General features: G+C 41.3%; 3 protein-coding genes across 3 annotated transcripts; 2 read left to right on the top strand and 1 right to left on the bottom strand.

Moving 5' to 3' along the window:
- Positions 1–1,639: 1,639 nt before the first annotated feature.
- On the top strand, positions 1,640–8,958 carry ufsp2 (ufm1-specific peptidase 2). Its single transcript, XM_061086417.1, has 12 exons — positions 1,640–1,695; positions 2,099–2,177; positions 5,351–5,534; positions 5,634–5,700; positions 5,934–6,088; positions 6,208–6,400; positions 6,626–6,772; positions 6,862–7,026; positions 7,124–7,248; positions 7,334–7,410; positions 8,044–8,168; positions 8,275–8,958. The coding sequence occupies exons 1-12, from the start codon at positions 1,693–1,695 to the stop codon at positions 8,359–8,361; spliced, it is 1,407 nt and encodes a 468-aa protein (XP_060942400.1). The 5' UTR covers positions 1,640–1,692; the 3' UTR covers positions 8,362–8,958.
- A 3,000-nt stretch (positions 8,959–11,958) lies between these two features.
- On the top strand, positions 11,959–17,516 carry cfap97 (cilia and flagella associated protein 97). Its single transcript, XM_061084504.1, has 5 exons — positions 11,959–12,015; positions 12,942–13,913; positions 14,073–14,353; positions 16,425–16,587; positions 17,389–17,516. Exons 2-5 carry the CDS (start codon positions 12,968–12,970, stop codon positions 17,514–17,516), a joined length of 1,518 nt encoding a protein of 505 aa, XP_060940487.1. The 5' UTR covers positions 11,959–12,015; positions 12,942–12,967.
- Positions 17,517–19,280: 1,764 nt separating this feature from the next.
- On the bottom strand, positions 19,281–21,086 carry slc25a4 (solute carrier family 25 member 4). The gene is made up of 4 exons (XM_061092392.1): positions 20,976–21,086; positions 19,789–20,275; positions 19,548–19,688; positions 19,281–19,438 (listed from the first exon to the last, which is right to left on the bottom strand). Exons 1-4 carry the CDS (start codon positions 21,084–21,086, stop codon positions 19,281–19,283), a joined length of 897 nt encoding a protein of 298 aa, XP_060948375.1.
- Positions 21,087–22,040: the final 954 nt, after the last annotated feature.

The raw sequence follows: 22,040 nt of genomic DNA, 5'->3' as shown, positions 1-22,040 counted from the left end.
ATGCACCAAGAGCTTCAACTGTATTTTTCATTCTATATTAATCCTTTTGAATTATTCATCCCTGTGCAAACAGATATAAATAATTATACTAAAAAAAATAGATAGCTGAACAAAAAGATAAAATAAACAAGAATATTGATGCATGTTTTCAAGTGTTGCGTAAGATGGGAGACTTGGGCACTGATGCTGGCATAATTAGATGTAGTATGCCTCACTAAAGCCGAACACACTTGATAATGTACAGACAGCACCCCCACAGGAGGTTTTACGTTACGCTCATTAGCAGGAAGCAGTATGACTGGAAAATTATTTAGATTTTTACAGCCCATAGTTGTTTTTATCGTTACAATTACTCTGCCCCAAATGTAGGTCTAATATCTCCCACTGTCAAGTGCCAAAAGATTCTGTTATATTGTATATTATTTCTCTTAAAAATCTAAACATGGAAGTTAACTATAGATGGCAAATGAATTGCAATAGATGACAAAAATGGAATTTTCTCAATGTTGGCTGCTCATATACTGAATGATGCAGATTTAAGTTGATATATCTCAGTTGTGTTAAAATACAGTGTAGTTTTATGATGATCTATGTAGATATATAATGTAGAGTGTAGATTTTTAATCTGTGTGACAGACACTTCAATATTGAATCCTACTAGAGAGCAGGGCCGGGTCTAGACAGGCATGTATGAGGGGGCAGCCACAAATCTTGAGGGGGCATTGTGCTTTATTATATTATTATTATTATAAATTGGGATTTAGTTTGAGGGGGCACAACATTTATTTGAGGGGGCCAGGCCCCCTCTTGCCCCTGCCTAGACCCGGCCCTGCTAGAGAGTATGTGTTTACTGTACTTAGTGATTCAGTTATTTGTACAGATGTGACCATGGATGTATTTAAAGGTAAGGGGATTCAATGAGGCGGCTCATTCTCGCTTTCCGTCTGAATTATAGTCAGGCACTCACAGGCTCTCACAGTACACTTTTTGATAATTTTTTCCTCATAACATTACAACAGATCTGTTCTATTCAAGAAACCCAGTATGACCACACATCAGTTTTAGCTGTCAACTATGATGTTCTGTCCATTTTCTATAGCATCAAAAACCAATGACAACCAAACTTACTGAGTGAAATAGCCCTTGAAGAAACATCAGTGTGATATGAACTTTCTATAATAACACAAACTACCAGCCACCAGAGGGCGATCAAGATGCTTTGGCTTCACTTGGGGGTGCATTCATGTCATTCGTCTTTATGTACAGTTTATAGTTGATTTAGAGCAGCTGCTGTCATTCTATCATTTATGAATCTATATTTACAACAACTAAATATTAAAATGTATCTGAATTTAGGATGGAAATAATTTTGATTTTCTACAAAGCACACCATATATTGATGCTATTCCTAATTTTCGTCTTTGATGTCAGTCATTATAACAAAATGTCAAAGTCCCGTTTCCATCATTAGGACTTGAAATGTTATGAAATGCCCTTTGTGCTGATCGTCAAAAAGAAGGGAGAAATAAACATTCTGTTTATATTCCTAAAATAACCAGCTACCCTGAATGCAGCACCAGTGGGTGGAGTCAGTGAGGTCCAATAGGATTCAGCGGTGACGGACACGTCAGAGGTTTCCTCCATCAGACATGTCCGCCTCCGGATCCTGAACTGACAGAACTCAGCTCCACGATGGTGAGTTTAGAAGATTCGTGGAGACACTGATGAGGGAGCGGGTTCAGATCAACACGCATCAGTGTGAAGTCTGTTTCCACTGATCCCAGTTTGCCCTCCGCGTCTCCTCAGCTCCCAGTCAACACTGATATGATAATGTAGCTGGTTCTGTGTCAGGCTGCTAACTTCTCCTCTGTGGTTCCTCGGGTTCTATTCAACACTAAACAATAATAATGTAGCTGCTTTTGTGTCAGGCTGCTAACTTCTCCTCTGTGGTTCCTCTGGTTCTATTCAACACTAAACAATAATAATGTAGTTGGTTCTGTGTCAGGCTGCTAACTTCTCCTCTGTGGTTCCTCAGGTTCTAATGATAATGTAGTTGGTTCTGTGTCAGGCTGCTAACTTCTCCTCTGTGGTTCCTCAGCTCGTTCCCTCCCTCACTGGAACCATCCTCCGGCTCAGAGGACAGCTGGAGCTCAGATGTCACCTGGACACCACAGACGGTACCGACTTTTTTATTTCAGGCTTCACCCCCCTCCTGTGTTTTTTTTTTCTTTTTCTGTAACAAATCTGTATCTTATCCGGTCCTATATGCATGTGAGGAAGTTCACCAGTGGTGAATATTGTATTCAAATCCGTTACAAAGCTAAAAGTACAGATACTGTGAGGGGAAATCTTGCATGGAGCAGGAATTAAGTTTTTCACTTGGTGGATGATGTCTAAGGCTGATGAGCTAGTTTGCCATCATCTAATCTGAGCTGTCCTTACATAGATTATTTAAATTATTATTATTATTTTATATATCATAATAAACTTAAGTAGGGGTAGTCCTGATGGTTCTGATGGGGTTTTAAAGGTGCAGTGTGTAGAATATAGTGACATCTAGTGGTGAAGTTGCATGTTGCAGCTGACTACCTCTCCCCTCACCCTCCCTTCCAATCATGATAGAGAACCTGTGGTTGCCTTCAGTTGTCATAAAAACTCAAAAGGTGTTTAGTTTGTCCAGTCTGGGCTTATTTAAAAAAAACAGGAAAATAAAACAACAATTTGTACCATTTAGATGAAACACACCAGTGCCATCTGCTGACGAAGATGTCAACTTGGAAAGACAATGAGATTTCTTGTTGTTGTAAACGTTTCTGGACAATCTGGCAAATGTCTGAAAACAGCTTAAGATTGACCCTAAATTAAGCATTGGGGGTCTCTAATAAACCATGAAAAACAACATAAACTGCAAATACACAAATGTTTATGTAAAGTAAATTCAGACCTCATCTTTATCACATCATCCTGTGTTTAAATGTTCAAATGATTACAGTTTTTCACAATTGTTAACACACGTTTTTCAAAACAATAACGGCTTTCTCAAAAATGCACACAGTAAACTCAAAACCTCACACACAAAATGTTAAACCTGACACTCCCTTTGCAAGATGGCTCTTTGCAATCAAATCTCTTCACTGTTCACAAAATGGAACTCGTGTTTTCATTTGGTACACACAGCCATATTTTCAAATGACACACACATACCATTTATTGAGAACACACAACTAAGCATTTGCTTGCACACTTCCAAGCATTTACAGCACACTGAAGTGCAAAATTGAAAACACAATCATCGAAATGGAACACACCATATGAATGACTGACTCTGGAGTCAGTCACTTCACAAAAATAAATTAGGCATCACGCCTCCGGTTCCTGTCTGGCCAGAGGGCTTCATCCACATCACAAGCAATGTTCTCCCTGTCTATGCAGCGTTGGAAGAAACGCCTCGAGTGGCGCATGAAGCCCTGACAGGCCTCGACACTTACGTCGCCACAAGCCTCCTCCATGGCCTGGAGCAGTGGGACCCGGTCCTGTGGGTTCCGTTCATAAACCTTCCACCTCCAAGCTGAAAAGAATTCCTCAATGGGATTCAGGAAAGGAGAATAAGGTGGAAGGTATACAACGGAAAAATGTGGGTGGTCCTGGAACCACTGACGCACTAGAGCAGCCTGGTGGAAGCTCACATTGTCCCAGATGACCACGTGATCGATCCGCTGTGGGTCATCTATCTGGCCAGGTGGTACCAGCAGGTCATACAGGCCATCCAGGAAGACGAGGAGACGGGCAGTGTTATAGGCCCCTAGGTGGGCATGACGGTGCAAGATCCCCTGGTGATTCATGGCAGCACACATTGTGATGTTCCCACCACGCTGTCCGGGGACCTCAACAATGGCCCGCTGGCCAGTGACGTTTCTGCCCCGTCGCCTCCTCTTCACCAGGTTGAATCCCACCTCATCAATGAAGATGTACTGGTAGAACACATTAGCAGTGTCATGCTCCTGGATCCGCTGACACAGAAAGCATGAGAATGCAAGTTACAGTATGGACACAGAGAGGTCAACACAGTGGGCTACAGTGAGACACTGTAGAAAAGGAACAATATTGGATTACAGGTACAATACATACATGTGTCAGTGCTGAATGTTTGGTACTAACAAGCACAAACTCTCGCCGTAACTCCTTGATGCGGTCTGTGTTCTGTTCGAATGGGATACGGTACACCTGCTTCATCCGCATGGCATTCTTATGAAGAACACGATCCAATGTCGAGAGGCTGATGGTCTGGACGTTTCTAAATGTAGCATGGTCAGCCAGGATCCTAGTTTGTATTTGTTTGAGTGTGATAGCGTTGTTCTCACGAACCATATTTACAATTTCAGTCTCCTGTTCGGCTGTGAAAATGGGTGTTCTTCCTCCACGGTGTGGTTCTCTTTCAGCCCTGCAAAATATAAATACTGTGAGCACACTGTATTCTATTGATATGCAGTATTACAGTACACAAGGCAAATAGATTTCATACCTGTTCTCCATCCTGAAGGTTCTTATGATGGCAGCAACTGTGAAGCGGCTGAGTTTTGGTTGGACCCTCTGGCCAGCCTCCCTCATGCTCAAACCATGGTTGAGCACATGGTCTACCACAGTGGCCCGAATCTCATTAGAGATGACCATTCTCCTTCTTCTTTCTCCTCCTTCTTCTCCTTGTCCTTCTCCTCCTCATTGTCCTCCTCTTCCTCCTCTTACTTGTCTCTGTCCTCCTACTCCTCTACCTCCTCGTCCTCCTCTGCCTCCTCTTCCTCTCCCTCCTCCTGCTTGTCCTCCTCTACCTCGTCTGCCTCCTCTTCCTCTCCCTCCTCCTGCTTGACCTCCTCTTCCTCCTCTTTCTCCTCTACCTCCTCCTCCTCCTCTCACTCTTACCCCTCTCCTTCTCTGGTTGTCGATATCTTCCATGTTCTCCATTGTTCATCAAACAAAACAGAGGCTGAAGGCACTTATATGCTGCAGTCCTGATTGCTGTTGATTACTCAACAGACTTGAATGTTTAGAGATTTGAGTATTTGTGTGTTGTGGGTTGATGCTTTGAGATTTTGCTTGAGAAGTGTGTGCAACAGCTGAACATTGTGTGTAGTGTTTTGACAACAAGGTGATGTGTAATTTACATCAGAGTGTAAAGAAGGAAAGTCAGAGTCTAATGAGATAAGGGAGTGTGAAGTAGTGCCAAATTGGGTCAAGCTATTGGTACATGAAGTGAACGTTGTGCAAATTGTGCCGAATTTTTGCTTTTTGTGTGTTAACAACTGTGAAAAACTGTAACACTGTCTCTCTCTCTCTCTCTCTGTCCCTGTGTCAGTGGTTCGGATGCACAAGGCCATGTCAGAAACATTCGAGACCCTTCGCTCTCAGATGAAATCTGAATCCTGCGCCCTCGTGGTCTGCGACAGCCCTGTTGTTATCTGGCCAAACAAAGACATACATGTAACACCTGAAGACATAACCCCAGACATGCTGTTTGAAGACGTACATCAGTGGATACAGTGAGTCAGTAGCAGCTTTTGATGATCTTGTGGACGAGTCTGTAGTTTTGTCTCTTTCTTCATCAGCAGCACAGTCATTTCTATTTTTATTCACTGCAGGTCAGATGAGCAGGAGAGCTTTGGCAAGAAATCTGGAAAAAAGAAAAGCAGAAGAAGTTCAGCAGCCGTAAGTTTTTCTAACAGCGAGAAAGGGAGTGGGAGTGCCAAGACAGAAATAGTAATAATGTCCCAATAGATCAGAAATGTTGCTGGAACACTGCAGAATATTTTTCAAGTTTTTATCACATGGACCAAACTAATTTTCCACACCGTAGCTGCAAGATAATTTCAGATATTTGAAAACACCTCATCATCCTTAAGTGTTTTTTATCTCCCCATATTTGTATCTGTATCATGTAGAGTGTCATAAACCTCCAACTCATGATGGAGGTGACAAACCCAGGTCCCCTCCCAGCTCCCGTCCTCACCAGAACCGCCCAGAAGTCCCACTTCCTGTCGGCGACTCTCCCCATGGACTGTGCTGTCTGTACAAGCTGCGACGACACGGTCAGAGAGTATGTTATTTTTTTATTTTTATCTGGATTCATACTACTGATCAAACTTTTCAAATATTCTACACCAGACATAGTACTCCTCGTTTCTCACTGTCGACAATATTTCCTCTGTCGTGCAGTGCCTGCGAGAGCCTTGTGGAAGCGCTCACTCAGCAGCTATGTGAGATGGAGAAAGTGACCCTGCGGCACATGAAAGGGACGACGCTGTTGGTGCCCGAGCCGCTGCACTTTCTTCTTCCGAAGCCTAAAGGACTAGTGACCGTGGTTTACCCAACAGGAGTGGCTGACGGCCAACTGGAGACGCAGCGTAAGGTGAGAACCGCACACGGAGCTTCCTTAAATTCTATAATGCACTTGCAAGCAACTTGTACATCTCCTGATATTAGAGTTCAACTCTGGTGGAGTCTATGTCGTTCCAATATGATCCAGACGAGGAATGAGATACAGAAACATTTTTATTTATCCGGCAGCCGTTGGATTAGCTCAAGCTCCAGATTGTAGTTGTAAATTAATTCTGCATGAAATGTCTGTCTGTAGGAGCTGCATCAACAGTTTGAGCTCCCCGATGACCGGCCTTATTTTAGAAGAGCCAACGCGTACCACTTTCCCAGCGAGCCCTACAGAGACGGTTACCTGCGCAACCCTCACCTGGTCCTTACACACCCTACCGTGGATGATGGGAAGGTACGGCTAATTACCATGTCACACTCTGTCTCCTGCAGAAATGTGCATTAAATAGAAACCATAATACTGTTTTTTTCCTTTTTTTGAAGCTGTACTTGGTCCAGGGGATCTACAGCTATCACCACTACATGCAGGACCGGATGGATGACAATGGCTGGGGCTGTGCTTATCGCTCCCTGCAGACCATCTGCTCCTGGTTCCAGCAGCAAGGCTTTGTAGAGCGGCCTGTGCCCACTCACAAAGAGATACAACGGGTATATCTGTGAACTTGACCACCACACAATAGGAAATATACCTGTGTTACCTTTTGTTTGTTTCTAATTTGCATATGTGCTGGTCTCTGTTTCACAGGCTTTAGCCGACGTTGGAGACAAGCAGTCGTCCTTTGTGGGATCACGTCAGTGGATCGGATCCATAGAGGTTCAGTTGGTTCTGAACCAGCTGCTCGGAGTCACTTCCAAGATCATGTTTGTGAGGTGTGGTTACATATCAGCACCTTGTGTATGATAACATTGAAATGGATGCTTTTTTTTCCTGACAGCTTATCTGTGTTCTTTTCAGTCAGGGGTCTGACTTGGGATCGAAAGGCAGAGAACTGGCCAACCACTTCCTCACAGAGGGAACTCCTATCATGATCGGTGAGCTGAATGACAGATTATTATTATCATAAGCATTTTGTGTTTTAATCAACCTGCTCAACAATACATAGTTATGACTTATTGTTTACTATATGTAAGTAATACATTCGGATAGGGTTTTGTAAGATTATAATATCGTCATACCTTCAATTTACAGCAACAATGTAATTAACATAATATGATTGATCGGATCACCTTGGAAATTCCAAATATAGGACTGGACCCTTCTGTGGGACCACAATTGATTGACAGGTTATTTATTCCAGAGTCTAGACAGCATCTAAATCTGTCTAATCACCAAAAGGCACATTTAGTATCGCATTTGTAAACACAGTGTGAATTATCCTCATAGCCTCCACGATCGTATGAGAAACTGATGCGTGTGTGATAAATGTAATTCTTTGGGTAATGTATATTGTATTTATTAAAGATTTTAATTAACTGCTCTTAAAAACAACAAATTTCCCCTTAAATGCAAATACTAAATCCTGACTTAGTGAAAGAGGGGTTCTGCATTTTCAAAAGCCAATATTATGTTGTAATAATATTTTTTAGTTGTGTCGAACAAAGTCAGTAGATCTTTAATTCCCAGTTAGATTTAGAGGTTTGTTAACAGTTGGTGCTGTGTTGCAGGTGGGGGAGTTTTGGCTCACACTATTCTGGGTGTGACCTGGAGCGAGACCACAGGGCAGATCCGCTATCTCATCTTAGATCCACATTACACAGGAGCAGAAGACCTGCAGGTTATCACAGACAAGGTAACTGTTCACGTGCATCCACAGTGGCTGTATTTTGCTCGGTGTGAAAAAAAAAATCCCTTTTCATGTACAGTGTTGACCTTGTTGTGAATTGTATCTCCCAAAGGGCTGGTGTGGATGGAAAGGACCAGACTTTTGGGATCAGACAGCGTATTATAATCTGTGTCTGCCTCAGAGGCCAAAGATCATCTGAGCTCACGGCCTGTCTCATGGACATTGTTTCATAATGGAAAAGAATATGGAAAACTGGAGTCACACGATATCCTGTTTGTGGTAAAGGAACATGTCCAACTTTGCCAATTTGAGTAATTTGTGATTATCATCATAATGAGCACTCTAAGTACTCACTATTATTTAATTTAAGGAAGGCCGGTGAAATATGTTCCCTTAGCAGGCTCGTTTTATTTTCAAGATAGATACGATGCCTCAAGGTTTTCAAAACCTCAAGATGTTGTTGCTTTGTGTTACTGTAAACAAACTTGTGTCCGATTGAAGACCAGCTGATAGATCTATGTTCCACTATTCTATTTGGCTGATTGAATAAAATGATTAAACTGTACAATATATTTTCTTTCCTTTTGATAGTGGATTGACATTTATGTGTGTGTAATTCAGTGCAGATCCAATAAAGAATCTGCATCTAGTGAATTTAATTGTAGGGGACTGTTGAGCCGATGATGTATGTGCTCTTTTAGGGCCATTCTAGTTAGATAAGTCTTCTCAATAGAATATAAATCCACAAAATTATTTTTGACTGATAAAACCTATTCAAATAAAAAAAATGGAAATAGCTTCTGCTTCTCAAAGTTTTCTTTTTTGCATTTGATGAGTTTCTGAAATTTAATAAACAATACAATATGTTGCTATAGTCCTGTAACAGACAATTACGCAATTTTTTTTGTTATTAATTTATAATAAAATGAAGTGAAATCTATCCTAATTCTTATTGTTAGTCTTCGGTTATTTATATATTTGTGGGTGAATGAATAGTAATTCGAATTCTGAAAGTTTCACTCTTGACAAATACTTTGCTCTTGGAGAATCTGCTTCTTAAACCTTTGGAGCCTGATCCCTCTGACGTTATTGGAAAACAATCACTGGCTGTAATTGAGTTTTCACAACCAGTCAGTTGTCAGAGTCAGATTTATGCTTTTCCCCTCTTACCAGCAGACATAAAGAATTGTGCACTTTATGATTTAAAAAATATATATCTTTGAATGTTACACTGTCACTCTTTGTGGTTTCTTATGCATGGGTTGATTGTGTGGGACTGTCACAGTAATACCCCTATTCAATCCCCATCTCTACCCATCCTGCATTGGCATGTAAATTCGATGACAGTGACCAGACACAGGTTTATACGATAGATTCCTCCAAGGACCATTGTCCCAGGACATCGGCATTTCATCAGTGTGTGTCACTTCTGGGTCTAACTACGTTATTAGGAGGAAACCATGACAAATTGTGATTTCAGGGGACGCGCCTCCAGATAATCCCCTCCCTTGTTAATGGAGATGCACTGGAGGGAGCAGTTACTTTGGCATAATAGATCCCCATGGAAAAACTAAATGACCTCTTCTCTGTTCCTCCACAGCTTCTGTTCCTATGTATGTTTAAATAGTTTGGGTTTAGTTTTACTTTTGACTGTCAGGGCAAATCACGGTAATGTGGGGTTATATTTAGGTGTCTCTATGAAATCTCTGTTTAAAAGCCAGATTGTGTAATGTGGGGTTATATTTAGGTGTCTCTATGAAATCTCTGTTTAAAAGCCAGATTGTGTTAATATGTTGACGCAGACAACAACTTATATATTGACTAAAACAATTTAGTCAATATATAAAAATACATTTATATATAAAAGAAAATCGCAGAATAAAACCCAAACCATCAATTAAATTAAATATAGTTCTTGCTGAAAATAACAATTCAAAAAGTGGTTTGGAGTTTTACCATCTCCCAATACTATCATCTGTTGGTTGAAGATTATAACATTTATCCAACTCATCAAGGAGAACTTTGAGTCTCCTGAACTTTTACTTTGAAGGGGACCTGTCTCTTTTACTGTGTCTGTATCTCCTTGTTCAATTTTTATTTCTCATGTTGGATAAAGGAACAAACCGTCTCTGGACAGAGTAGGTAAGTGTTGTATACTTGTATTGTATTCTGTGTTTTTTAATCGTTACTTATAACAATAATAATAATAGAAGAATACGTTTCATTCATATTGCACTTTTCTTATATTAAATGCAGCTTAAAGAGCTTTCCAATAAAATCAAAGACATTAAATAAGACAGATCAATAAGAACACGCTAGGAATAAAGCAAAGACTTAGGATAAAAAACAAAACTGGCACAAGGTATAAAAATAAGTATTAATATATAAATAAAGACAATGGTATATATACATATAAAATTTACTATATAACTTTCGATTGTATATTTGTTTTATTCTTGGTTATTTATCCATTTGACCGGTTAACGCTGCTGTCTGCCGCATAGCAACTGTTGCTAGGAAGTGACGTCTTGTTGTTACTATGTCGCGCTGGCAGCATGAAAGAGACAACGAGCTCAAATCGTGGCAGAGGCAGCTCGAAGCGTCACTTCCGGTGGCAACAGAACCATTTGAGGCAGCTGCTGCCACTCCGTTTGAAGGCAACAAGCGATGTTTGTGAATGTTTATCAGTGTACTACTGTTCTGAGCACCAAGAATAAATCATCTGTATTTATCCACTTGTATTTTGAAACATGCTCGTTTATGAGGCTGCATTTTAATACGGCCGAATTCCCGAATACATATTTTCTATGCTAAATATCGAGATATATTAGTTTTCATCCCATAACAATGTCTTAGGGGTTAGGGGGTAATGTTCCATGCCCAGGTTATCTTCTATATATCTGCTGTTATATGAAATGTAAAGGTTCAGTGTACAAGATTTAGGTGAAAGGGATTTCTTGGCAGAAATTGAATAAAAAATCATCCTAGTTATATATTTACTGTGTGTTTCATCTAAATTGTAGGGCTTGTTGTGTTCTCTACCCTAGAAATTGCCCTTTATATTTAAATTCTGTATATTTATATCAGGAGGGGGTCCTCTCTACGGAGGCTGCCATGTTTTGTTTTACAGTAATCCAGCCTGGAAAAACTAAACCTTTTGAGTTTTTTTGACACATGAAGGCCACCACAGGTTCTCTTTCATGTTTGGAAGGGGAGGGTGAAGGATCGATCCATCGACACCCAGATGGATGGATCTGATTGATTTGGAGCTTTTGTTGATTTCATAAACCAGTTTCTTTCTTATTGAATAAATCACTAACAGATAAAGTTGCTCTCAGTCACAGCTTCCTCAAGACAGTGTAACAACAAAGGCAACTGCCTGTAAACAGTGTCCCATCAGAGGCAGCTCTCTCTCAACAGTGTGGAACATAGGCAGCTTGCCTTTACTTATCACAAGTCGTTACTGTTCACACCGGAAATGCCTCTACGACCTGCTGCCGGCTAAGATTTGAGCGGAAATGTGTCCACAAGCTCCCGCTGCCACGATCTGAGCTCTCCCTCACCTCTAGGGTTCCTGTGTTCCTTCTTCTCATCGGGTCTGAAGAGGCGATCAAAACCGACACACGTCAAACATCGTCTGTCTCTCGACGTCAGGTACGATCTCGCTGCCACGTCGCTAGAGTTAGCTGTAACCCGGCGGAGTTTAGTTTAGCTAGTTGGATAAAAACCTCATTTCAAGCTCGAAGGCTTTTCCATCATGTTTCCTGGGTGATCAGCTGTGTTCTGTGCGGAGGAAAGTGTCCCTGTTGACCCGGAATTATCATAACAAGAGCTGCTCGGTCTCAATCTCAAGGTAAACATGTTTGTCATACTTTATACCTAATTACAGTATTTGACTAATATGGTTTAATATGTGCTCTCGTTGTTATTCATTCAAATGAGACACACGACCAGCTCCTCAATTACAAATCAATCACAGTTCTGCATCTCGGTCTCTATGTGCTTGGTTTTGTTTTAGCCACTAAAGATATGCAACTTTTTTTTAAGAAGATAGGACTAGATGGTGAACATCCCTTGTATGTTTGAAGGTCTTGTCCTCAAATCAAATTACCAAACTCGACTTGATGCCATATGAAACAGATCAAATGGGAAGTTCTTCTTTAAGGAAGCTTGCACCAGCAAATTCTTTGCATTTGTGCTTGAAAAGGGAATCAAACGATTGTTGAGTTATTCAAATGTTTGCCAATTACGCTTTTAAAACAGATTTCATTCACACTTTTTTGCACAACCGAAGACCAACAGACTTGGTGACGAATAAGAAAAATAATCAAACAAACCAAACACAGTTAAACATCAAAAGTGAATTTACTCAGCCTGTAACTAAGCAAGCTTCTCCTTCATAAAAAATATATTGTCAATAATATGCTAAACTTAAATTGTTGAAACAATCCATTTCCATCCAGCATACTGACCTTGTATTTGACAACTAAAGCTTATGCACCAATATAGATAATTATTATAGATTATTTACACTTAAAAATTTAAAAATATGTATTTTCTATCGATGAGTTTAACAGGCATCAATCATTTAAGCTTTAACGTGCAATCTGGTACTTTTATGAGTTTGCTATATTGATTTTCATGTTGTGTGGGTGTAATGATAGACACTATGGTAAGCTGTATTATGAAGTAAAGGTAATGTTATGTAAAATGGCCTAAATTGTGGAAAGCTGTTGTTCTATAATCTATAAATGACGTCATCCTCACACTATCCGACAGGTTCAGTGGGTTCGAGCAGACGAGTCATGCTCACCTCCAGTGAAGTAGAAGATGAGGTGGATCACTCTTTTTTCGACAGTGATGCTGACGACGGTGGCGTCTGCAGAGAAGGAGGCGAAAATATGGAGAATCCACCGGTGAAACAGAAGCTTCGAGCAAAGCCGACTAGCGTCTGCAGAGAAGGAGGTGAAGCGATGGATAATCCACCGGTGAAAGTGAAGCTTCGAGCAAAACAGACTGAAAAAGCAAATAGTGGTTTGTCCCAGAGGACTTATGGGACAATAAACCACCGGCAGAAAATTGACAACAACGGAAGCATTGGGGAAAGTAAAAAGAACAGCTGTCTGTCAAAGGAAGAAAGTAAGCGAAGGGTTTCTAACGTATCATCTGCAGCCTATATGTCAGTTAAAGGCATCAGTGACAGCAGTGATAGTGAGGAAGAATACAAGGTGCTCTCTAAAAGACCCAATAAGGCATCCATGGCTCTGTTGGCTGAGCTAAATGATAGAGACATATACAACCAGAGTCCAGATGAGACTGAAGAAGAAGGGGTGTCCACTGCCAAAGCCTTGAAATGGAGAAATACACAAGCTTCTAAAAAAACGACAAGAAAATTGCGCAGCCAAATTCCATCCCCCACCACAACCGAGGAAGCAGACTCAGAAAGCTGCTCGAGCTGCAGTTGTAGAAGGTCCTCCACCGCTCACAAACCCAAGAAGTCGTCTTTATCGACTTCTTCGAGAGACAGACGGTCCGCAGAGGGTGGGGCGGGATCTCAGGACCTGACCACCAGCTGTACAGAGGAGTCGGATGATACAGTGACATACGTGAGCCCCCTCTCCTCTCCTGACATCACCCCCCTGCAGTCGTTGGACCTGATCCACGCAGAGGAGCGAAGCTCGGGTGAGCCGCAGCAGGAGAGTATGCCCTCCAGTGGCCTCAGCGATACATGTCGGTACGAGGACTCAGAGTGTAAGTTCAGAAACCACATTATCAATTATGTTCATTTAACTGGGACTAAGCAAAGTATTGGGCATAAAATAAGTTGCCTCAGATTAACATTGCATAAAACCCAGTAACTCTGTTAAAGAAAATGTAAATATTTAAACCATTGTCCTTTTCATCCATCAGACTCCCTCATGTCAGATAGTCAACTTGAAGGTGGACTGGCCGCCTGCTATCCTGGACCGAAAAACAGGAAGAACTTCTCATTCAACAACAACGATGTCCGGCGTATAGAGCAGGAGAACCAGCGCCTGTTTCGGGTGCTGTCGCGCCTTTCTGCAGACTCCAGACCAGAGAGTGCGGCGAAGAAGAAAACCAAGAAGGCCAGCAACTCGCCTGCCACTCACCTTCATCACAGCGCAGTCAACAGGAGTCGGGATCAGAAGCGCATCGAGACAGAGAATCTGGTGAGTGAGATTGAACCGTGTAAATGAACAATGCTTTATTGGAATAAGGTTCGATGGGATCATTTGAAGCGTCTGATCCATGGAAAGGTAGTAGAGAAGATGTGGATTCAATCTTTTTTTTTTTTATCTAACTCTGATATCAAATCTGAGGTCAGTGTGGAAAAACACTCTATTAATAGAGTCAAAATCTAACCCTTTGCAAATAGCATGTATTCCCGTCTCTCGCTCCAATACAACACATTGCATACTCATCATTGAACTATGAAAAATTGGGCTGGCCCTCAAAAACTACAAGAAGAGAACTAAATTCTATCTTTGCAACGTATGGGATGAATTCCAGAGGTTTTTTTGCCGTATAGTCAAAACTGATTTATTATAGTAACTTTTAACATACAATCTCTTCAGTATGACTCTGATTGTCTTGTCTTGCTTGTTCTGTGTTTGTCCTGTTTGCTAAATCTGTCCGTGTTTGTTTTTACTTGTCCTCTGCCCTTCTCTGGTCTTTCTTGGAAAAGAGATCTCAATTTGTTTATTGGTTAAAGAAAAGTAATATCATCCTAATATATGGGGCGACTTTGGCTCAGGAGGTAGTTCGGGTCGTCCACTAGCCACAGTGTCAGTGGTTTGATCCCCAGCACCTCCAGCTGTGCTGCATATAGAAACGACTGCTGTAAAGCGGTTTGTGTGGTTGATAAGACTGGAGAGGTGTTATAAATACAGTCCATTGACCACAATGAAACAATTGTAAATCTTCCAAATAACATAGAATATAAGGTGGTGATGTATGGATGAAAAGATAGTAAAGATAGGTCAAGTTTATTTTGTGATATGTGTCACTATAGTGGAAAAAATACAGACAAATATATAGAACTTCAATAAAAACTATACATAATCTTCCTCCAAAAACTGTAAACATAAATGCAAATCTTTTCTGCATTGTTAATATCGTTGGAAACATGATAAGGATCATTGGAAACGAATAGGTCAGACTATATGTTTAAGGAGACTAGATGTAGAGTGTCCTCCCTGAAAGCAGACACGGATGGACTGAGACAGACGGCAGCAGGTGGGGGGGGGGGGGGCTCGCGCAGACCCACAGAGTGACATTTACAGACAGTTCTTGTCTGCAGCTGCAGCCTCTCTCCTCCTATATTCACTCTGCTTTACCACGCAGTAATAAAACCACACGTTCAGACCAGCAGCAGTGTTTATTCAGCAAATTCATTCTGGAGTTGCCATTTTTTTTTACTGTCAATAACTGAAAACAGGGGAAACTCCTCGTTCTTTTCTTTTATTGTCATCATTTTTACTGATTAGACAATTAATACTTATTGCTTTTGAATAGAGGAATAAGTTCCCGTCATTATCAGGACAAACTGTTCTTCCTCGTGATGCATTTCGCCTTCTCTATTCTTAGAGTGAAGTAACTGAATCTGCCGGGTGATGAGTGTATCCACCCAACACATCATACATGTGTCCTGCACAAGTAGAGCTAGTTGTGCACTTTCAAGATTGGCCAGTTGCACAAAGTACTTAATTTTCCAATGTAGAGGGGAGAGATTTATAATTATTCACACACTGGAGAAATCCGTAGGGGACAAGTCTGTCTGCAGTGAGTGTAAAATCCAGCAGATCTTTGGAGAATTGGTGTGTGTTTGTTGTGAGTCTTACTTCTTATAAAGGTTTTGTGGCTGAAGTCAGGCATAGCAACACAAAGCTAGAGATACTGACTGACTTTAATTATGAGCATATACAGGAATGTTAGAATGTTTAAGCCACTAACTAAGCAATCAGATGATTCCACTGCCTGATGGATACGTGTCTTAACATCTAAGTGCTCAACACCTTCGCACAGGTAAAGCACTTGATGTTCAACCGTCCTCCTGTAAACATATTCCCTCATCTGCAAGAGTCAGTTTACCTGAAAGTCTTAAACACGATGGCTTTAACAATGTGTTGAAACTGACAATTTCAAGACAGTTGCACAGGTGGTTTGACTTTTTTTTAGTGGTAGGAGAAGATGTGTCTTAGAATGGATTCTCAAAATGTGAATTGAATGTTTTCCTTGCAGGCTTTTATGAAGCGACTGCAGTCTGCCAAGCCCACATATGGGATGAAGCGCTCCGAGCAGGAGAAAGATTACCAGCGACTAGCATCATATTATGGAGGTCCTGTCTACCCACTGTCTCGGCCCTCTTCAAAGAAAGACAGGTCCTCCTTCGAATCAAACTCAGGCAAGTTTCTTTGTTTCTACTTCCGAAAAATTTTCTTGTGTTAATAGTCAATTGGCAACTGGATACCTGCTCATTCAGGGTCTTCAACTACACATGACTGTTTATAAAAACAAGCATTTCTTGTCCATCTCTCCTCCATTTACATCTTTCATATGTACGACAGAACCAGGAGGGTCAGAAAATATGGATTTTCACTTTTAGACAATCCAACTCTTGAGGTAACTTCACAGCATCTTACCACCCGAGTACACAACCCTCACAGAGGGTTATCCTTCTAAAAAGTAGGTTCACAGGGAGTCATTGACCTCATACCGTGTTTTAATATCTGTCCTGAGTGATCTGATCACATGTGGTCGCTGCTAAGTACAGGTGTGAACAGGGCGTTTTTCTAGTAGCCTGTGGGTGTTTGAATCTGATGGTTTAATTAAGACGGGCAGAGAGAATCAGCTTGGGTCACGGTGCTGCTGCCATCAGATGGCTACAGAACAAGACTTTCAGACAGAGCAAAGCAGCTGTGGAAACACACGTCAATAACAACTCAGCTGAAGCTCCTGCTCTTATCGCAAAAAACATTTTATTGTTTTAAATAAATCTAGGAGGGGGATAATATTAAGGACTGATTTTCTTGCATCTTTATAGTATTATCGTGTAAAATACAAAGTAGAATATAAAGCTCCTCAATAGCAATTTGATGTGTGTGCTTGTGTGTGGGTTTTTTACCTGCACTATGACATGGAGAAATTTAAAAATGTTTGGTATTTCCTTTGAGCGTGTATTGATAAGTGTCTTTCTTTTGTGCAGTGGGTCCCAGGTCTGCTAGTTCCACCAACCACAGCTCCAGAGCAGTTTCCACCACCACAGACTCCGGCAGCATGCCTGCACCCACGTCTCAAAAACAATACAGCTACTCAAGCCGTTTTCAGACATGAACTCCAGAGTTTCCCTTTTACATACGAAGAACACAGCGGGAGTTTCCCTGGTCTCCGGATCATCGTCGTCGGTGTCTTCCTTGTGTACTGGATTTCTTTTTCATATTGAGATATTTGATTTTTTGTCGGCTTTACGTCAATGGAGGTTATCAACATCATCAATGTGCCCACTCGCTCGCAGTGAATCGTCCAGAGAACCTCCTGCTGTTCTCTCTCGTGGCCTCACGGGAATATTATCTGGGGATTTTCCTTGGGGCCACCAGGAGAAGCTCCCTAGAACATACAACCCCTGGAGTTCTGTTGGTGTTTGAATGCAGTTTAAGAAGCATGTTGCTGGAGACCTTGTTTCAAGTTTACAATTATAAAGAAGTTGGAATTTTGTTCGACTGTTTTAATGCTAAAGTATAGCAAACAAGGCTCTCTAATAGTTCAACTGTGGCTTCTCAATAGTGTGGTAAGATTGCTTGGTGCATTTCTGTAGAAAATATTGCCTTGACATCAACTGCTATTATAAATTATGCAGTACAAAAATTACAAAAGAAATGAATTTATTATATCAGTAAGTGACATTTTGGTTTATTTATGAAATTTCTCACAAGTGTTCAAATTCTGATGTGCTATAGAATTATAAACAAAATTGCAAGGTTATAGGGAAGTTAATATTTGTTGTTATTAATATATTGTTACTTAAATAAAAAGGCTGCTACTTCCATTAATAAGAAGTGTGTTATTTACATCTTGGAGAACAGTCAATCTTAAGTAATTGTCCAACATTCCCGTGACCACTTGCAAGAAAACGGAAGATAATTTGTAATGTATTCTTGGTTGGAACAGATTGTTAGAAGTGAAAATCAGGGAGCATACGTCATCTTTCGGTTTAAAGACGTTTTCATGATCTTGATTCAGATATTTTAACTGTATTGGGTTTACACTGACAGTAGTAACAGCATCAAGACCCACAGTAAACTACTAAAATCCAAAATCTAAGAAAGAGGGCTAAACATATTGTATATTCCAAAGGATTTTTGAGAAATGTACCTTTAAATTGCATTTAAAAAAACACCCTAATATTGTATTAAGTATATCTTGCTCATTCTAGATTATATTTCAATGTTATTTGTATTTCCTGCTACATTTTCCCCTTGTGCTGCAACTAACTTCAGAGCTGCTGTGTCAACTTTACATTTTCTCCACAGAGGTTGAATGCAGGTGCATCTTACATCCCCCATCATTTTAGGATGAAGATTAATGAGGAATTTCGCAGCTTCAGTTTCAGGGTCCTTCAGTTATTGTACCTGCTCACCCACTTTAATGGTGACATGACTGGGACTCTTGAATAGAACAGAGCCATCAGTAATGTTAACTGTGTTTTACTGTGACAAGTCCATTTAACAGCAGATGACAACAGAACATGTGTTGGAAAAAGACTGGACCATTGAATAATACATTTTTATTTTTAATAAAATGGTGTATGAGGTTGGATACATGGGTCAGAGTGGTCACAACACAATATTACATGGCCTCAGCAACTGCTTCACAAACTGACTAACATGAGGAGCGTATGGCGGGGAGTGACCGGTGGTTGATCGGAGATGTGATGATGCACAGGATAGATGGGATATATACAGAGGGAGGCATGTTAAACCCTGCAGAGGAACACATATCCACATTGTAATTCACCACAAGCTGTTATCGCCCGATCACAAGATTTAAGACTCAAACAGAGAGAAGGCTTCCTTTGGCACTCGGAGATGAGAGAGTTTATTATGTGTACTTCTTGATCTCGTCGTACAGCACCAGCACAAAGGCACCCCCCATGCCTCTGATCACGTTGGACCAGGCCCCCTTGAAGAAGGCCTTCGATCCCTCGTCCTTCATGATCTTCCTCCAGCAGTCAATTGTGCCCGTGTACATGATGTCAGCTGTGGAAATTTAGAACCGAGTTAGTGATGTGTACATGCAATGGATGCGTGCGTAAAAATGCACCAAACGGATGGAATTCCTCAGTTAAAGGACATGAGTGACGCTCACCTCCTTTGCGTCCAGACTGCATCATCATGCGACGTCTGACGGTGTCGAAGGGGTATGAGATGATACCAGCAGCAGCGGTGACAGTCTGGGCGATCGCCCAGGTGATGACGATGTGCGTGTTCTTCGGGTCTGGCAGCATGCCTGCACGAGGGAAGAGTCAAGACACACGCTCATTACTGGAAAACACACACACACACATGTTGAAAACATGTTAAAGGTCAGGTCGGACAGATGTGCGCACCTTTGGCTGTGTCGAAGCATCCGAAGTAGGCGGCTCTGTAGATGATGATGCCCTGAACTGACACGTTAAAGCCTTGGTAAAGACCCTTGAGGCCATCGCTCTTGAAGACTTTGGAGAGGCAGTTGCCGAGACCGGAGAACTCTCTCTCGGCGTTGCCCTTTCCGATGTCGGCGGCGAGTCTTGTTCTGGCGAAGTCCAGAGGGTAGACAAAGCAGAGCGAAGTGGCACCAGCTGCGCCACCGGATGCCAGGTTACCGGCGAAGTAGCGCCAGAACTGTGTTTTTTGATCCACTCCACCGAGGAAGACCTTCTTGTACTTGTCCTTGAAGGCGAAGTTGAGGGCCTGGGTGGGGAAGTAACGGATCACGTTGGCCAGGTTGCCTCTCCAGAAGGAATAGAAGCCCTGCTCCTTTGGGATCCTGGTCACACAGTCCATGATGCCTTTGTACTGCATCTCCTTGGTGATCTGTTTGCTGGCATGTTGGACCTGCAAGCAGAGACAAGAAAAGATCATTTTATAAAAATAAAAATAGGTGCATACCACAGGGAGTTAATATGATATAGTTAAATGTTGTGCAAATGAACTTTGTCACGCCTTATAAAATAATGATATAATATATTCTCATATGTTTTATTTCACTGTTGATAACTTATTATTTTTACATAATATCAGTCTGTGTTTCGTATTCTCTATTCAGGCATCATGTGCTGTAGTGGTGGCAGCAGCCTCCATCTCCTGTCACTTGAGATTCTGCTCTGGATTGGATTACTTACTCCAAGTTAAATTTAGCAATTCAATTTCTCTGAATATTACTGCGGTCGTCTGTGAAAGAAGGGCAAAAATGTACTTTATAAACAGATAGCATCATGAATTATTGATATCTTGATTTTATGGAATCACATATCAAGGACTTGTCACCGTCCCCGTCAGAGCAGCAACGTTGCAAAGTCCGGTGCGTAAAACCATCTCCCCATTGACGCAAGAGCTCCCACGTGCCACTTGACATTATGCACCGGATCAAATTAACCTAATTCACGCATGACTACTCTTTGCTTCTGTTAAAACCAATTCCATTTGTACAATTTGATGTTAAATTGATCAGTTATCCAACATTTACGCACGCTTTACGCACAAGGCAGACAACACGTGTCCACGCAGTGTGCAACAGTTGGATCAATTAATTTACCTGCAGCAACAACTTGACCCTCTCGATAGGAGCCACAGCCGTTTTGGAGATGGCAGCGGCGACACCACCGGCCAAGAAGTCCTTCATGAAACTGACCACCGCGTCCGACATGGTTGGATGTTTCTGGGGCAAACTGCAGACTGTTCCAAACCTCACACTGGTCCTCAAGGAAACCCAACGCCCCTTCAAGTGGACGAGGCTCCTCCATCCGCCCTAATATATCCGTGCCATTTATCGCGAGAATTTTGAATGATGGACATGGATTCTGTCAAACGGAAAAACGAGGTTGGATAAATATCCGAGGTCGAAGGTGAAGACCTGCGCCATATTCGTGTCCATTGCCAAGTCTGAGCCGGGGACGTTTAAAGGGCACATTCAGTGGAATGGGATTTGGATGAAAGTAACGATTTATTTCAATGTGTTTATTTCATAATCTAATCTTATTCTCATCATGGTAGTAAGGTTGTTTGCCTTCAACCCAGTGCAGATGGAGAGCAACTTGTCTGCCACAAAGCAGATTTGTGGTGATAAGTCAGTTTGCAAAATACTCAAAATGAAACAAGGACTTGTTGAAATGAATCTAAAGACGGAATCAACCGAGGTTTCAGTTATGAATCTACAAAGTTTAACCCATTTAAACATTTCACAGCATAACAGACCCATAAATAGAGATTTCCTTCCTATCAACATTTCAGAATGACTTCTTTTACCTTGTTTTATTGTCATTTACTTTATTTCATTCTGACTCTTTGCAGCAAACTGACTTTTTTTTTTGCTGCCCATTCATTATTGGCACCTGTTGAAAACCTGCGTCAAGTCAGCAAATGATTAGAAAGAGGAAGAACGGAAGGTAGTGTCTTTCAAAGTAAGTGTGACACCGGAGAGCATGCCAAATTACTCTGGTCTATTTTGTTGTGAAGTATCGCAACGGAAATAAGATTCTGTCTGGCTTTACAAAAAAATTGTATGATCATGAAGTTGTAAACCGACCCACTGTCTTCGTTTGGTTCCACTAAATAAACGATTTTCTGAGACTAGTTAATTATTATAGCTGTACCGCAAAGT

The sequence above is a fragment of the Limanda limanda genome, chromosome 2 (genome assembly GCF_963576545.1).
Source record: "Limanda limanda chromosome 2, fLimLim1.1, whole genome shotgun sequence".
Classification (NCBI taxonomy): domain Eukaryota; kingdom Metazoa; phylum Chordata; class Actinopteri; order Pleuronectiformes; family Pleuronectidae; genus Limanda; species Limanda limanda.
The sequence above is the reverse complement of the archived record's forward strand: the minus strand, read 5'-3'. Positions and strand labels throughout refer to the sequence as shown.

Coding starts and splice junctions, on each gene's coding strand:
- slc25a4 (XM_061092392.1), bottom strand. CDS start 21,086: ATGTCGGACGCGGTGGTCAGTTTCATGAAGGACTTCTTGGCCGGTGGT. Junction 20,276..20,975: donor GGGTCAAGTTGTTGCTGCAG/GTAAATTAATTG, acceptor CTCTGCTTGCAG/GTCCAACATGCCAGCAAACA. Junction 19,439..19,547: donor GCAGTCTGGACGCAAAGGAG/GTGAGCGTCACT, acceptor AAATTTCCACAG/CTGACATCATGTACACGGGC.
- cfap97 (XM_061084504.1), top strand. CDS start 12,968: ATGCTCACCTCCAGTGAAGTAGAAGATGAGGTGGATCACTCTTTTTTC. Junction 13,914..14,072: donor TCGGTACGAGGACTCAGAGT/GTAAGTTCAGAA, acceptor TTCATCCATCAG/ACTCCCTCATGTCAGATAGT. Junction 14,354..16,424: donor GCATCGAGACAGAGAATCTG/GTGAGTGAGATT, acceptor TTTTCCTTGCAG/GCTTTTATGAAGCGACTGCA.
- ufsp2 (XM_061086417.1), top strand. Junction 5,701..5,933: donor GCAGAAGAAGTTCAGCAGCC/GTAAGTTTTTCT, acceptor TGTATCATGTAG/AGTGTCATAAACCTCCAACT. Junction 8,169..8,274: donor TGCAGGTTATCACAGACAAG/GTAACTGTTCAC, acceptor TATCTCCCAAAG/GGCTGGTGTGGATGGAAAGG.